Raw genomic sequence first — 17,558 nt, 5'->3', positions numbered from 1 at the left:
ATAATCTTCCCCTCCGCAAATTCGCGTGATTTTGGCCTGGTATCCCCGATATGGAGTCGGACCAACAAGAAGTTAAGGATAAACTCAAGAGAGGAGAACTGACGAGGAAAACGCACTCTGGTAAGAGTTTTAATAAGCGTTTTATATAGAATACGATCGCTTTTGTCGGAAGCGTACATTGACGTTGGTGACATTTTCATCCGCGTTAAAAAACGCAATTTGCAGAATAAAATCACGCTTTATTGTTTAAATAAACGCGTTATATAGACTAGGATCTCCCAATTATTATAATTAGCTCGCTTTATTGTTTTAATAAGCGTTTTATATAGAATACGATCAGGGGGGGGGGGGGGGGATTTGCATAGGAGTCGGAAAAGGGCACAACTCGTCAACACCCCCTCAATGATAGTGCCGCGCTAAAATCTTAAGGACGTACTACTACTGCTGCTGTGGATTATGGCCCAATGATCCAGTCGTCAAAATGACGGACGCCCTTAAATGTTTTCGCTACCTCAAAAAAAAAAACCCGTCAATGACAGATTGTCGCTTAATGTAACATCTGCAGTGCAGACACAGAAATATAAAAGATGTAAATGTTTATACAGTTTTATTTAACTTAGGCCTAGATGTTGTAACAAAAGGCAGAGTTTAATTTGTTATCATAAATCACCCCTCCTTATAAATAAAATATGTAATTTCGGGCCCCCTCGGGCCGGGCCAGCAAATCCAGTTAATTAGTCGGGCTCGGTCCGGGTCGGGTTTAATACCCCTCGGGCCTGCGTCGGGCTCGGGTGCTTTTTTTGGGCCCGATCTTACCTCTAGTCCTGTTTGAGAACCACATGTCATGAGAGCAAATTAATCAGTCTCCACCAGGGCTGCAGGATTTTGTAAAAGAACCAAACTACGATTTTTTTCAGACCGGGACTTTGATGCGATTTTCAATTTTAAAAGAAAAGTGCACTTTCTGTGCTAGTTGTTTTGTGAGTACTTACTCATAGTGGGCAGTGTTTCCCATAGAATTTTGTAAGACCCCGGTGGTCACTTTGAGTATCCATAGTTTGTATTCTTCCTTGCACATGTTTTTGGTTGCACTACACAATATAGCAATATCTAATGGTCATATAATACACATTGTCCCTTAAATGTAAGTAAAGCCCCTGCAAATAACAAAATCATTTAAATTCTTCATGTTAATTAATTTATAGGTTAAAATGAATTTTTTATGTTTTTTCTTATTTTGTAAAGCAAATTTTAAAAATGTATTTGGCAACTGTGAAATGTTTTAACCAGAGCTTCTCTTGTGGAAAGCCTGATTTGGGCTAGTTTCATTTGGACCCTAGCTCCAGAGCAGTGCTAGGAATAAAATGGACTGATCCATTTTGAGGCATTGGAGTATTTCTGACGCTGCCTTGGTCTTATTTTCGGTTTGTTTTCTTTTTTGTTATTCAATCATCATATGTAAGCCTATCTTGTCTTTCAAGGAAAAGGTTGAGCCCATGGGTAAAGGTTCACTGTAGATTGAAAGATAACGCCATGGGGATTGCACCTATTAACTGGCCTATTTGTTAACTGTTTTTCAACACTGTTTTTTGCCTTGGGTTTTTGAAAAATTGATCCAATGACGTCTGCTTTTGCCTACTTTTGACAATACGTCAAAAATGCGACTGGCAAACGTCATCATCGTGAGTGATAGACCTGTCAACACTTTCTAGGTGGTACTTTTCCACAAATTCCAAACTTTTGTGGATGTTTGCCAAAATGTCTTTAATTTGGGCTGATAGAATGATACTCATCTCTGAACTCCTGCACAGCGGTGTGTGTTTTCATTCGTTTCTATTATCTCTTGGGTTTTTTTCAGTGGCCAGAAAAAGTCTCTTCCTCTTCTTTTTTCCTTGTCCACTTTTCTTCGTGTGTTTTGTGGGGTCCATTGTGAATGAAATCTCTTCCTAGTGGTAGGTACCATATAGTAGACTGACTACAGAGCGGGAAGGGGAGACTGAGAGCAAGCCGCTATTCAGGCATATGCAACAGTTTACCAGGTAGAACTCTGGGAGTGGCGAATGGCAGCGCGTACTATATTTTTGTTGTATCCTGAAACGCCTTTGTAACTAGAGGCAATATTTTCCCATCCAGATACTTTGTAATCCAAAACTTTCGTGTGTAAGGACATTTGTAAGTAGAGGTACCGCTGTATTTATTCCTGCCCCTAAAAATACTGGGTGTATCCGTTAAACACTAGGCTTGTAGGGGCACCATTTCCTGTGGTGTGTCTTGGACAAGTGGTGGTGCCGATCCCTTTCCACACTGTACTTTCTTTTTCTTTCTTTTTTTTTCTTCTGTATTGATGAACTTTATTATTAACCATCACCTATGGAGCCCATCTTTGTTTATAAACAAGTGTGACATAGCCAAGCGTGCTTTGTTGAGACGGATTGGCAGAATTCCTGTCAGGTTATAGCAGGCCTCATCTCTCATCTTATTAGCTGCACCGCTTATCCTCAGTAGGGTCGCGGGGGTGCTGGAGCCCATCCCAGCAATCATCCATTGACACAAAAAGATTGTAGATCACTGATAGAAACCTCAAAATAGCACCTCAAAATAGCACCATGCAGTAGACTTGAGATAGCGATTCTATTTTAATAATCAAAGTCAACAAAAAATATTCTTCTGATCGGCGCTGGGATTTCTTTGTTTGAAGGTACAGTACTGGAAAAATTGGCCCTGAAAGTGCTTGTAAGTGTTTGAACCCTGTCCAATCCAAATAGAATTTTATTATAATGACTCATATCCATGCAATCTTCTGTTTCTGTGAATATTGAGGCAATGTTAATTTTAGATTGACTAAATTACCTGTTTTCTCGTGTGACGTAATGATGCCGTGAAAGGGATAAAACAGACGCACACACAGACATTAAAATCCATTTACTGCTCTTTTACTTTCGGTACTGCACGCGCCAATCAAAAGTGGTGGTGTGTGTCTCTTTTATGTCAGATTTTTAATCAGATCAGATGTGTTGAGAGGTGGCTGCCAATAAGGTAATGCTCCTCTCTTAGAATGTGTTTGGTCTAACCCAATCCCAAGTCCTGTAAAGTAAAACAGGTGTATATGCACTTTAGTGCGAATGTTCTGAACCTTGTTCATTTTCTCTACTGGGGCATCCCCACGTGACATTATTTGTTTGTTATTGTGCACATATGTGTACAGTTGCAGACACAAGCAATGGAAGACAGATCTGCCAGCCTCGAGTGTGATCATCACCTTCCACAATGAAGCCAGATCCGCTCTGCTGCGTACTGTTGTCAGGTACCTGAATGCTTTTTGTTCGTGTTTTATGGAAGCAAATGTAACTATGCGGACCCTGATGTTTTTGTGTTTTTCTTTCTTTTACTACAGTGTCTTGAAGAAAAGTCCAGCTCACTTTGTCAAAGAGATCATTTTGGTTGATGACTACAGTGATAATGGTAAGAATTGCCCGAGATCACAATGCTCTTATGCGATGGGCATAGCATTATTCAGTGATTGATTCTTTGCCTTGCCTCAAACAGAATAGAATTAATAAAGGGGCAAAGCGAAGGGTGTCTACTTGCTGATTTGAGCCCTAGAAGAGTGAATGCAATTTAGGAAGCCTGCTAAAGCTGCATCAAAAGATTGTTTTAACAATCAAAAATCTTTCACACATTTTGGGAATTAACCGGTTAATTTCATAAAGTAACAATGTCCTTATTTCAAGCCTAATATTAGGAGTCCAGGCACTATGTACAGTTCGCCGAACTAGTCAAATGGAGAACGGAAAACAATCTCGGGGTGGCAGCTTGTCAATTGGATTTTATGTGAAGTTTACACACGAGTCACGGAAGACAAACACGATTGTAAAATGGCGACCGCTAGCATTTAGTATGACTACTGAAATGCTGCCGTTCAAAACTGTTGACAAACCAGCATTCAAAGACATGATGTACAAGTTTGAATATTTGTATGACCCACCAGGCAAAACAATTTTGGTCTACAAGATAATATTCAAGTTGATGTCATGTTACCATAGCTTAATATTTGCAATTGTTTTTTTATTTTGTTTTTACAGTTTCTATAATAAACTGCATGTTTATTTAATTACATACTTCCTTTTACCAGTCTTTGTTTTCAAAGCCTAAGAACTTGACAAAAAGAAACATTTGTCTGCTGATGTTGGCTGGATTCATTTTAAAATGTTGATATCTTAAAACTTGAATAGAAGCAAAGAGACATTTATCTGCTGTGCTGCTGTGATCATTTAAGTGCGTGCGTGCGTCTTTTTCTTCTCTGTGCATCTCTTTAACGAATTAAAAACGAATGCAATGAAAATGGTAGACTTCCCAAGTCTTTACTCTTTGGAACACAATACTATAGGGCAGAGTTTACGGTTCTTATTCACGGCTCTCTTAACCACCTGGGTCGTAGAGTACCACTTTCTGTGGTGTGACTTGGGCAAGTACACAACTGGTAACATCCTTCCCTCTCCAGGCCGTTTTTTTGGGGTAGGAGTTTGCTCCGACACACATAAAACAGATAGTACTGGTTGTGTGGCTGTGTGCCAATACTAATACTAGATCTTAAATCACCAGGAAAAATTTGACGTTCTCAAAATGTTAAATATTACATCGTACAATACTCTGCATCAATGGTGGCTTTTACATTTTTATTGAAAAACAATCTTTGTGGCGATGACATCACGTCCTTTGCTTTTGTGACAGATCAAAGGCTCCAAAAATGATTTATAATATGATAAAGTTAAAAACTTATATAAACTCTATGTTGGCAGAATTACTCAAATAAAAACAAGCATTAAGGTAAATAAATTTAATAGCTCTGTCCGGTGGCCCATCGGGCCACCACCTCGGCCGAGTGCCCCGGCCACACTGTCTCTTGTTAACTTCTTTCACACAGGATACAGAAAAATACACCGAAAATGCGACTTCAAAATAAGAGTACAAGACTGATAAACGTACAAAAGATGCAATTAGACTGATTATTGAAACGTTACTTCATGTGTGTTTGTGTGTGTGTGTGAAAGATTGTTTTTCTATTTAGGAATATAAAAACAAGTTATATTCACACAGGGAATTCTGAGAAATGTTACAACCAAAACGACCAACCTATCATTCCGAAGAAAACAATACCAGAGGTTTCAAGTTTGTACATCATTAAGAAATCCAACAGGTTGGTAGCTTCGTGGAGGGGCGAAAAACCTTCGTAAAGGAAAAAATTCTCCTCCTCCCACCTCGTTTCCATGAGGTCGAGAGTGTTTCTTATACTAGCAAACGTAGTAGTAATGAGCGATGGTTAACTATAAGAATCACAGATAAAACGAACAAAAACCAAAACAAATAAAAAAAAAGAACCCTGCCTGCGCGTTGGTCTCCACAGGGCCTAATCCGAGCCTGGGTTACCTCGTAGGTCGCCTGCCGACGACGATGTAAACGGGGGCTCGTCTAGCCTTACCCGCTCGGATCTTCGTGTGTGCAATGGGGGGGGTTTTCCCTTTAGCTGGTAGGGATAAGTCCTTTTAGACAACGTTGTCTAAGTCCATGTAAATTGTGTAATGTGTGGGAACTGATACCAATGTAACAAAGCAGTCCGCAAAGTCCAAAGTTTTCAACAAAACAATAGCAGAAATTCAACCAAAACTCCTTTCTTCCCACAGTTTTTTAGGAGTCTTATATTGGTACTTTTATGACCACCAGTTTTCTAGTTATCATTGTGGAGTGCGATACCTATTCTTTCGGGAGAATAGATTAGGACATCATTGGCAGCTTTTGATGCTGTTTTTCATGAGCATGGCCACAGTTAGACACCCCCACGCCTCCTGGCGTGATGATGTGTTGCTTGTAGATGAGGTGACACCATCCGGTTGTCCACATTGGACTGCACCTCTTTTCGGATCTGGCGAGCTAACTTCTTCCCTGAGATGACAACAGCCTCCTGCCCCGGGGCGGACGTGTGTAGGAGACACAGCTGATGGCAGGAGTCCTGATCGCTGCCCTGGTGAAGAAAAGTTAAGTTTGAAGCTCACCGGGCTGACAGAACTACGTCATCTGGTCAGCAGGGGTCACCATCTCCTGTATGGATGAGAAAAGCTGAAGAAAAGTTAAGTTTGAAGCTCCCTGGGCTGACAGAACTCCGTCATCTGGTCAGCAGGGGTCACCATCTCCTGTATGGATGAGAAAAGCTTAAATGAATACCGTAGAAATGAATATTTAGGGAAGCATTTTTTTTTTTTAATGGTTTATGTTAACCATAATTTATCTCCCCCCTTTTGAGACACCTTTTGTGGCTCAAAAAAACAAATTCATTTATAGATTCGTATATTTTCTTAAATTATGTTTATTTTTATGTTAATTCTTAATCTATGTTTATTAAAATCCCCACTATAAGTTGCCATATACATTTTGAGCATTATATCCCAAAACTCCCTCGAAGACAAACAATTTATTTTTTAAATTGTTAGTTCAAAATATCAAATTTTGCTTTTTCACTAAATCCAGTCACTGAATCAGTTTAACCATTATCTTTGTCAGAATCATTTACTGAGTGTTTTCTCTTTTGTGGATTGATCATATTCGAAAAAAAAAATTGTATGCACTTTTTATTTGCATTTTCTTTTGATTTTCAATGTGTTATCTTGCTGTTGGCCATTCCCCTCGAGGCAGACCAGGGTAGATTGTTAAATTATCAATTTAGCCCAAGAATACACGTTTTTATTGTTATGATTCACTCTTTGTTTTGCCTTTTGTAAAAATCATAACCGATGTATTATCTTTTCAGTAAGTAAATTTGTTCAAAATAACAGTATTTTGCAAGGAAAGCAGGTAATTCACGCTCAAAGTGAATTATTTTGCCAAAAAAGAAAAATACCATCGAAAAATGTTCTCAATGTGGGCGATAATCTAATGGTGAATGGTTATTCTAATTGATTATTGTTAATCAATTTGACAAACATTTTAATTTTGTTATATTACATTTCTTTTGTGTAATATTTTTCTATCCGTCCAAATTTTGTAATTTGAATTTCAAAGAACAGTTATATGGAGAGCTTATTCAGAAGACAATTTTTCATCAATTGCGGACAAAACTAGGTTTTAACTTTTATTTTTCCTGAATGTCTCAAAACTTCCCCCCTGAGTTAAAACCTATGTTCACTATTTATGAATACAAGTGAAATAAGATAGCATTTATAATTTTGCAAGATAAATTTATCAATCTTCCTCGCGTACACATACACTTTGTATTAACAAGACTCTTTATAACTTCAAGCAAACGTATTCTTGAATGTGGTTGTGTTTTAGTCTTTGATTTGCGTATTCCACATTACATTCACCATTTGAATGTTGCTTTTGGCCCATCAAAAATACTTATTCAAAATGTGTCCATGTCAAACACGAAAATACTTTATTGTCTTTTTTGTCAGTTCCACTGACAATGAGTGCAGGAATCTCCTGTTAGCTGTCTGAAAAGCAGCTGGGATGTGCTCCATCACCCCCTTGGCCTCGCTGTTGATAAGCGGCGCAGATAATGGATGACTGATGTCTTTGTTCTCAACTGTGGTCCCCCTCACAGCAAATATTTTTTTTTTCATGACCTCTTTTTGACAGATTGATATGTCGTTTGGAAAGTGCATTGACTTTCAAAAAGAAAAGAGTCTTTTGTGGAATTCAGTTTCGTTAATTTTATCGTGTTTACGTACTGGGATGTTTTAGTAAATTAGCCGGATTATTCAATGTCTTAAATTTTTCTCTAAATTTAAGTACTAGTAGACATTATATTAGTTTAAATAATTTTTATCCATTTATTTCCCATGCAGTTATATTTTTAAATTATCATGATATGTCTCGAAATCTATTAATCCGTTATTTTTAATTCCTATAATCCTTTCCAGGATCGATCAATCTGTTTCTCGTTGTCTTGGTTCAAATGACCTGCATTATTTTATTGAGAGTAATCTATTATTGAATATGAGAACAACTAAGGAAATATTTTTTTTACATATTACGCCTCTTTTGAATTTGTCCATTTACAAACGAGAAGATGGACACTAAAATTATGGACGGTTTCCAGTCGTCTTCTTTGCTTTACTCGTCCTTGCTTTATCAGGAGCAAAACTACACGTCTTAAAGTTATTACCCTTTTGCTATTCGCATATTCAATGAGAAATGATTAGTTTGGTTACTCAAATATTCTTTCTTTTAAAACTATTCTGTATAATTATCTTGTATTATACACTCAGTGTTTTCATTTCCCCACGTACCTGTGTCCTAGACGCATCATTTATGCTGGGGACGCAACTTTTTTTCCCTTTAAGTTGTCATTATCATTTAGTTTATTTTTTAACAAAGATTTAACGCATTGCAAGCTTTTCATCGTTATTTTGGTTTTGCGGTATGAATTCCTATTTTTCTGCACGTCGATCTTAGCTAACGAGATCTCGTCGCTTTGAGATTACGTCATTGTCGGTGGTAATTCTTGTCGAGCGAAGGTTAAGTTAGTCTTTTTTTATTAGACAAGTGGCTTTTTTTGTTTCCTTGTTCAATCCTTCAAAGAGAGCTTGCTTTTAAACGGCTCATTTGCTTTGATGATTGATATCACGAATTATGTTGTACTAAGTTGTTAAGGAAAGAAGGAAGTACAGAAAGTAGAAAAATGGAAAAAGACAAGCCTGTGGTCATTCGCCATTACCATCAACAATTAAATGTAGAAAATAAATTAATAATTCGATGATCAAAACTGAATGAATACGCAGATATCTATTATATTTGTCACTGATTCATAACTTCGATCTTTGTATCACTAAATTTTAGGGTTCTGTTGTGTATGTAGTAGGGTTGCAGTCGGATTCAGAGACAGGCACGGACGGTACATTCATAGAGTGTTTACTTAACTTCTTCTTTGGTAGTTCTCAAGCACAAGTACAAGGCTGCGCATTAGTATACAGCGACACCGCAGGAAGGGGAGTGTATTACACGACACCACATATTCCCTTTTTGTTAGAATAGGACACAACAGTAGCATTAATCTAAAATACGCAATAACTCTTGGGTAAGTATGAGCTTATAGAAAACATACATTTCAATATTCATTACCAGATTAGAGGTAAATATTTATCAAAGGTAAGCAATAATGTAAGTAACTATACTGTCAATATCGGTAAGCAAAGTGTGTAAACCTTGTAAACTTAAGCAGACTGTATGAAGATCACATCATAAACAAACATGACAATTTTTTTTAACAATGAACATTCATCATGTCTTTCTGTATTTTTTTTTTTAAGTCACATAATCTTGAAGCCATGCAGGAGCATGTCGTATTCTCGGTGCACTAGGAGAGGGATGTGGTGAGGGCACAGTTACAGTTTCAGGTTCAGGTGGCTCAGCAACTTGGTCGCTTGGCAGGAGGCAAGCATCATTATCAGGAGGCTGTCGCGCTGAAGCAGCAGCACAGGTGGAAGAATGGGCAAGGTGGAAAGCATTCCACACCTTTCCATCAGACAGCAGATAAGTGGCTGTACCCTTTTGGGCTACCACTGTCAGTGGCTTGGTGAACCTTGAGTGTCCTTTCGCAATGATTCCAGGTTTGCGGATGCGAACCGCAGAGCCAATCTGGAAGCTGGGTGATTTTGCACCGCGACGTTTGTCGGTGTATCGTTTGGACTTCCGTTGTTTGTTTTGTATGTTTTGTAGCATGTTGCCTTTGTCAGCAGTAGGACGCATGGAGTGAAGACCTGTGATGTGAAGCTTTGTATGCAAAAGTTCAGCGGGGGATACTAAAGTCACGGCATGTGGTGTGGCTCTGTAAGACTGTAAAAACTCAGTGAAGAAGGTTTTCAGTGGTTTACCTTCGATGTTAGCTGTTTGTAGACAGTCCTTGAAGACTCTGTTGAAACTCTCAATTTCACCGTTGGCTTGTGGGTAGTACACAGAGCTGCGACGGTGTGTGATGTTTCTGTCACTAAGGAATGCTTCAAACTCAGTCGACACGAACTGAGGGCCATTGTCAGTAACAATTTCCTGTGGATTACCTTCTCTGCTAAACACAATGGAAAGAAAAGTCATAACAGAGGCAGAAGTAACATTTGAGCAGAAGGCAATCTCAGGCCATCGGCTGTAATAGTCAATGAGGGTGATGGCGAAGCGGCAATCAGCTGGCGCAGAGTGAATAGGACCAACAATGTCCACAGCAACCTTTTCCCAGGCAGCAGTTGGGGTAGGCACAGGCTGTAATGGTGCAGTACGTGTGGTTGCGGTTTTGTCATGCTGCAAGCAGGTGGTGCATGATTTGATGGCGAGCTCAACGTGAGAATCCATTCCAGGCCACCAGTACAAGTCTCTCAGTCTTTGTTTTGTGCGGACGATCCCTTGGTGTGTAGCATGAGCAAGTTGGATCATTTTTTCCTGTAGCTGTTGTGGTATCACAACACGATGAGTGCCACGCACAATGACACTGTTCTGCAAGGCAAGTTCATTTTGCACACGGAAGTATGGCACGATGAGGGGGTCAAGGCCTTTTGCAGTACGAGGCCATCCCTTCTGCATGTAATGTCGCACCTTCTGTAGCACTGGACATTCCTCACATGCACTGGAGAGCTCATCAGCAGTGACTGCAGAAAAATCAGGAGACACAGCAGCCACCATCTCCATGATGCCATCATTTTCCAGTTTCGTCAGCTCCTCCGACACCTTGTCATGCATGGCATATGGGAGTCTGCGTAGCTTTTGCTGGACTGGAGGGACGTCTGCACGCACTTTAACTTTGTGTAGAAAACCTGTAGCAACGCCTAAAGCATTTGTAGTGTTGACAGAGTGACTCATCTCCGATGCAGCAGGTGTTGTAATCTGCCCATCTTGTATGTGAAGGCGAAGTGCAGTGAACAGGTCCATTCCCACTAGTGGAGTACCGTCAGGAACTATGTAGAAGTTAGTATGTGCACTCTGGTTGCAGTATGTAGCAGTAAGTTGAAGACAGCCCAACACTGGAATTGGCTTCTTCATGTAGGTCATGTACAGTAGGCTTTGAGAAAGGCAAGTGCATGAATGATTGTCTGTAAATTCTCTCTGGCAGAATTGAGACTGCTGAACCAGTGTCCACAAGCAGGTCAGTAGTAATAGACTGTTCATCATTCGCATGGAGAGCAACTGTACACGTAAGGCGCCTTGGGACTGCAGCTGCAGGGGCTACATGACACACAGTAAGTTCTGGGACAGTAACTTCTCTTACTGATTGAGTAGGAATTGCGCTGCGGCACACTTTACTAAAATGTCCAATTTTTTCACATGGGTTGCATTTTGCATTTTTAGCAGGGCATTTGGGGTCATTTGCTAGATGAGAGTTGGAGCCACAACGGTAGCAGGTTTTGTGTTGATTCCTTTTATCTCTCAAACGCTGTGTATGCATACTGCTCTGATTCCTTTTATCTCTTTGTTGCACAAGCTTCACAGGAACGTCAGGCACGTGCACAGGAGCAATAGCATTAGCATCTGACATTGATGGTACAAAGAAATTTTCTAGCGCATCACAGGCGGATTTGTAAGAAGTGCCAGTGTTGGCAAGGGAAAGAAAAATTCTCTGCCCTTCTGTGCCTAAACAGTGCAGCAGTAGTGCGCGTTTTCGTTCGTCTGGCATTTCGTTAGCAGTCAATGCTAGCAGGTAATTTTCGAACATCTGAATCCACGTGGTGTACAACATCGTAGGCACACCCGGGGTTTCAAGCAAAGCAAGGGATTGTGAGATTCCGATCCAAGTCATCCTCGTCGCCAATATGTTGTGTATGTAGTAGGGTTGCAGTCGGATTCAGAGACAGGCACGGACGGTACATTCATAGAGTGTTTACTTAACTTCTTCTTCGGTAGTTCTCAAGCACAAGTACAAGGCTGCGCATTAGTATACAGCGACACCGCAGGAAGGAGAGTGTATTACACGACACCACAGGTTCATAGATCTCTGCCTAGATCTATAAAACTTTTAGCAAGCTAGTAGACGGAATTCAAAATCCCTTAGGGGCAAAATAAACTCCGTACACTACAATATCTCTATAAACCTATTCTTTTACATCTACCACATTATCATTATTGATAGGTCAGTTTTAAAATTGTTTCATATATATATATATATATATATATATATATATATATATATGTCATATGTGTATGTAGCACGACGGCGCAGTGGCCAGCACGTGTGCGGCATATTACTAAGGACCTGGGAACCTCCTGTGTGTGTGTCTTCAAATTGTCCCTAAGTGTGAATGAGTGAGTGAAATGTCTATTTTTGTGTGCCCTGCAATTGGCTTGCAACCAGTTCAGGGTGTCCTCCAAACACTGCTCGATGATCGCTGTGATGGACTCCAGCATTCCTACTACCCCACTGAGGACAAGCGGTGCAGCTGATGAGATGAGATTTACCTATCATGGTTATGGTTCATACCGGCCGCATATGAACACAAAACCTTTTCTGGTTCTCACCTGTAACGCCCTTTGTGTTGACATGTTCCTTTAATATAATCAAAATTGTTTTTTCACTTACCATTGTTCATCCCATGTAATATCTTCATCATCGTTATTAGTGCTACTTTTCCTCACCGTTCCACATTCCGTTTCCTCCTTGGTGAGCCATGGGGGGTTACCAAATCTCTAAAACTTATAAAGCAGAGTTAGTGCAACACTTTTACTGTAAAATCAAATTTTACCTTAGCTCCTTTGTGGTATTTTCACAATAGTTCCCTAGTAATATTTCTGTAGTCTATAATATTTCTTATTGTGGCAACGAAATAGTGTAGTGTCTGTATAGTATTACTATAGTATTTTTGTGGTAGAATTTATATTATTGTAATACTTTGCCATCTCATTTCTTGTTCTAAAGCAAAACAATATGTTATGTCTATGTTCATTTGCCTTCAATTAGATTTTCATCCTTTAAATAATTTTCGTTTATTTTTATAGTTTATCTATAAAAATACCGTCATATGTTTTGCACAAAGCTGACAACTTTTTTGCACTACGATGACTATTCTTTACCAAATGCATATTACACAAACCTCAATTGTATGTATCATCTTACATGCAATTATTTTTGTGTAAATATTGTATTAAATATAACTATAACCTTATCTTCTCTGTTCCTTTACCTCACTTTGAAGATGGAGTTTTATGCCAAATTTCATTGTCAGTCACAATGTGTTAACCCATTTTGTAACTATGTCAGTAAAGGTATATTCTATTCTATTATAAATGGTTTGCATTTATATAGTGTTTTTCCAGACCACGAGGAACTCCAAAAACTTTATAATTTGTTGTTTTTCGTACTTAGCCAATTTTCAACGAATTATTTTCATTTAATTAACTTTTCCCTTTTACATTTCTTCATTTTCTTATTTGTATTCTCCTTGCTCTTCTCCTTAATGATTTACTTTCGATTCCCCTTTTTACTTTCTGCTACCGACTCTCATCTTTCTGTATTTGTAACTCCCCTACCTGCTTTGCCAACAATTCATTCTCAACATAACATTTTTTCCTTCTGCACCTTCTAACACTGGCTTTTTAGCTTACCAGTTTAATGGAAAATTGACGTATAAGCATCTCACTTAATTTTAGCTTTTTTTTTCAAACCAATGAAATCGACTATTTAAGCTTCACCTATTTAATGTAAAAAATTTTGTTATTGTATCTTTTCTAAGTGTTATTCTGGCATTAACTTCATTTAACGCATCTAAAATAACTCAAACATAAGTTTTCTAAACTTTCCACTCCTGTATTTATTGTTTTCCAATTGAAAAAACAAAAAAATTTGGACCGAAAAAATATTTTTGGAGGAACCCGATAGACCCGCGGCCATTATGTTGCACTGTTCACGTGAAACGCCGATTTTCCAAAAAAGAACGTTTTCGATTCCTAACGAGATGTGCTCTCGGTTCCACCCCAAATACAACATATTTTAAACGGTTTTACTCTTAAAAAAAAACGTTTTTCTCGATTAAAGAACACTTCAGATGCGACGATCCTTTTTTTTTTCTTTTCTAAGTTCAGGAGCGCTCTCCCGTTTGACGATTTTCCTTCGTATTTTTCTATTTTTTGTTTCTTTTCTGTTACGTTGAAGTTACGTCTAAGTTACGTGGGCCGATTAAAAGCCAGCGCAAACAAACACATAGACAAGAAGAAAGAGGATATAGGATAGATGCACAAACATTTCACAACATTGAACATATACCGACAAAGAGCCCACAAAATTCGCTTAATTTATTCTAATTTAGTTAGTGTACACTATCTGAAGCTGTGTAGTTTATTTAATTAACTTTTGGTAAGTTTTCCTGTACAGAAAGGCCCGTATTTTTTTAATTTTTTATTTTATTTTATTTTTTTACGACCCATTGTTTGAGGGTGAGTCTTCTGCTCTTACCCTTCCCCCTGCGCGGGTTCTTCCAGTTCATCCGAATCGTCACAAACTTTTTTTTAGTTTTGGTATTTACAATATATTGTCTTGGGTGCCCTTTTTTGCCACCACCTCGGCCGAGTGCCCCGGCCACACTTAGACCCCCCCCCCCCCCCCCCCCCCCCCCGTGTGTCTAGGTTACTTCTTTCACACAGGATACAGAAAAATACACCGGAAATGCGACTTCAAAATAAAAGAGTACAAGACTGATAAATGTACAAAAGATGCAATTAGACTGATTATTGAAACGTTACTTCATATGTGTGTGTGTGAAAGATTGTTTTTATATTTAAGAATATAAAAACAAGTTATATTCACACAGTGAATTATGAGAAATGTTACAATCAAAACGACCAACCTATCAAATAAGTTACACAAATACTCAATTTAATAAAATGGTCACTTATGTTTATACGGTATATCATTCCTACTTTGCGCAAATTGGAGAAAATATTTAGTTGTGTGGATGTGTGCTTTTCGTTTGTAACCCAAATACTGCAACTGAAAATGAGTGGTAATAACCACAAGGAGTACGGGACATAAGAATAGATTTTGAGGACTGGAACGGAGACGAAAATAGGACTCTGTAATTTAAAGAAAACAGAAAAACTCTCCACCTGCCAAACTATCATTAAAGCTCACCTGGTCCTCACCTGGCGGTTACTATATTGAATGCTGCAGCTAGCTCCAGAAGAACGAAGCACAAAGTCTCCAGTGTGATTGGCCAGGAGGATATCATTAACGCCTCGAAACAAGGCCCGACTCTGTGCAGTTCAGCATCTTAATAAACACAAGGCTGGCTGACCAAAAAACACGCAGTGAGCAGCCAGGCTAACCAGGAACCAACAACTGAAAGCGACAATGGCAACGGCAATAAGCGCAAATCCGTCTGGGAATAAACAAACCAAGGAACACAGCAAAACCTGCCCTAATGTCAGACTAGCCCATCAAAAACATGATAGCAGGAACGCGGAAGTGGCACTTACATGTCGAGCGAAGGGAGTCGTTGTCAGCGAGAAAAACAGGTCGCTGGCCGGGGCGGGGGAGCAAAAACATAAACAGGTCCAGAAAAAAGGTCGGCAACGGGAATCAGACAGAAAACAGAGCAGGATAGAGTCGGAGAGTCACAAAAGCTTGCCTAGCTGGGAGCATAGGTTCGCAGACGATCTGACGGGTTTTTTTCAGGAAGAGAAGAGTTTTAAGAGTCCAACAGCCAATCAGGGTCCGTGGCTGTTGGCGCCAACGGGGAAGCCACAGGTGCACCGCATCAGTAATCATGACAGAATGGCTTGTTAAATAGCTAACAAAGTAGCTTAATAGTTGGCTAGAGAGGTAAACGGGTAAAAGAAAACTGAAAGGGAGCTAGCTAAAAGAGTAAAAATCCAACTACATAGACGAATAAAAAGCTAAAAACTACATGGCTATTTAGACAGGAGGCCAAAATTTAAAATAAAATTTACCTATCTAGATAGCTTGCTAAATAGTTAAAAGGTAGGAACAGAGCTAGTTAAAAAAAAGAACTGCATATTTTTTTGCTCATTTACTTTATAAAACCCATACATTGGAATTTAGTTTATTGTATTTCCTGTAAAGTAAATCAATAAAACATGAATACTTATGTTTGTTTAATAATAATAATAAAAAAGGGTTTACAGTAGGACCTCGCTACTTCGCGGTTCGACGTTCGCGGCTTCAGAGCTTCGTGGTCTGTATATATTATTTTTTTATTATTTTTTTTTTATTAGGGGCGTCGCTACTTCGCAGATTTTAACTTTTTGCAGTTTTTTTCGGCGGACCGTCAGCGGACGCGGGATAAGGCGGCCGGTGTTGTGCCCAAATCCGACTCCTGTGTAAAATAACCCCCCCCCCCCCCCCCCCCCCCCCACCTCGCGTGAACGCGCATTGTGCTGCGCTTCCAACAAAAGCAATTGTATTCTATATACAACGCATATTGAAACAATAAAGCGAGCTAATTAAAAAAATTAAGCGATCGTAGTCTATATAACGTGTTTATTCAAACAATAAAGCGCGATCATATTCTACAAAATGCGGCGGGGGTCACGAGTTTGGCAGACGCGGTGTCACACGGTGCAACGCAAGAAAAGGCGGCGGGCGTGATCGTTCGACGACCCCAGTAGCGCAGCACGACGACAGGCGGCCGTCCGCGCGCGGCGGGTGAAAGGTGGCGGACGTGCGCGGGACCCCGTAATTGGGGAATCCCCGCTCGGCTTGTCAAGCGCCCGACCCGCTCGGCTTGTCAAGCGCCCGACCCGTTTGGCTTGTCGCGGTGTCGTGCGTATCGCGCCCAAAAGTACCCGCGCCGCGGGTTAGGGGCTCGCTTGCGGGAGCGACCGAACGGCAACCACGGTGCGGCGCAAATAAAAACCCTGTCGTAAAGCGGTGAAGATAATGAGATGAGATGAGATTTTTTTTTTTTTTGGAAGGTGCGCCGCTACTTCGCTGATTTTCACTTATCGCGGGTGGTTTTGGTCCCCATTAACCGCTATAACCGAGGTCTTACTGTACATCTTTTTGAATTAGTTGCTTAAAAAAATTATCAACACAGTACTTGAATGGATGTTTTTGTTCAATGAAGCCCATGCATTTTAATTTCTTTAATTGATTTTCTAAAATATCATCTAAGCATGTTATCACTTTGTTGTCACTATGTTATTACCAGGCAAATTATTAAAAAATAGAGTTAAATAGACCCAGTCAACTAATAAAAAAAAACAAATGTATATATATATATATATATATATATATATATATACTAGAAAATGACAATGACCCAGCACTGGTGAGCTATTTTAAGACCAGGTCTGTGGGCACCTCATCTGTCCGTAGGGGAAACCACATTGGAGATCCCATCTAAATGATTTAGCAATTGACATATGTATATATGTATATATACATATATAATTTTGCGCAAACGCCCATGCTGAAACAGCTGCTCTCGTGATTGCACTCCCGCGTTTGAAAAGTATTTTTGTGTGTTGTCTTGCAGCGGAGGACGGCGCTCTGCTGGGCAAGATTGAGAAAGTTCGCGTTCTAAGAAATGACCGAAGAGAAGGTAATTAGAGGAAGAGATAATTGTTTTCATTTA

At 39.5% G+C, this 17,558-nt stretch overlaps 1 protein-coding gene across 1 annotated transcript in view; it reads left to right on the top strand.

The window, feature by feature from the left end:
* galnt2 (UDP-N-acetyl-alpha-D-galactosamine:polypeptide N-acetylgalactosaminyltransferase 2) overlaps nucleotides 1–17,558 on the top strand; it is a 181,643-nt gene that overhangs the window by 91,324 nt on the left and 72,761 nt on the right. The window contains exons 4-6 of the mRNA XM_088334829.1: nucleotides 3,206–3,304; nucleotides 3,395–3,462; nucleotides 17,460–17,525. Of these exons, the coding sequence (XP_088190955.1) occupies nucleotides 3,206–3,304; nucleotides 3,395–3,462; nucleotides 17,460–17,525 (233 nt within the window). The remainder of the gene's footprint in view (nucleotides 1–3,205; nucleotides 3,305–3,394; nucleotides 3,463–17,459; nucleotides 17,526–17,558) is intronic.

The sequence above is a fragment of the Urocampus carinirostris genome, chromosome 4, assembly GCF_059441175.1.
Source record: "Urocampus carinirostris isolate Australia breed hairy pipefish chromosome 4, RoL_Ucar_1.0, whole genome shotgun sequence".
Classification (NCBI taxonomy): domain Eukaryota; kingdom Metazoa; phylum Chordata; class Actinopteri; order Syngnathiformes; family Syngnathidae; genus Urocampus; species Urocampus carinirostris.
The sequence above is the reverse complement of the archived record's forward strand: the minus strand, read 5'-3'. Positions and strand labels throughout refer to the sequence as shown.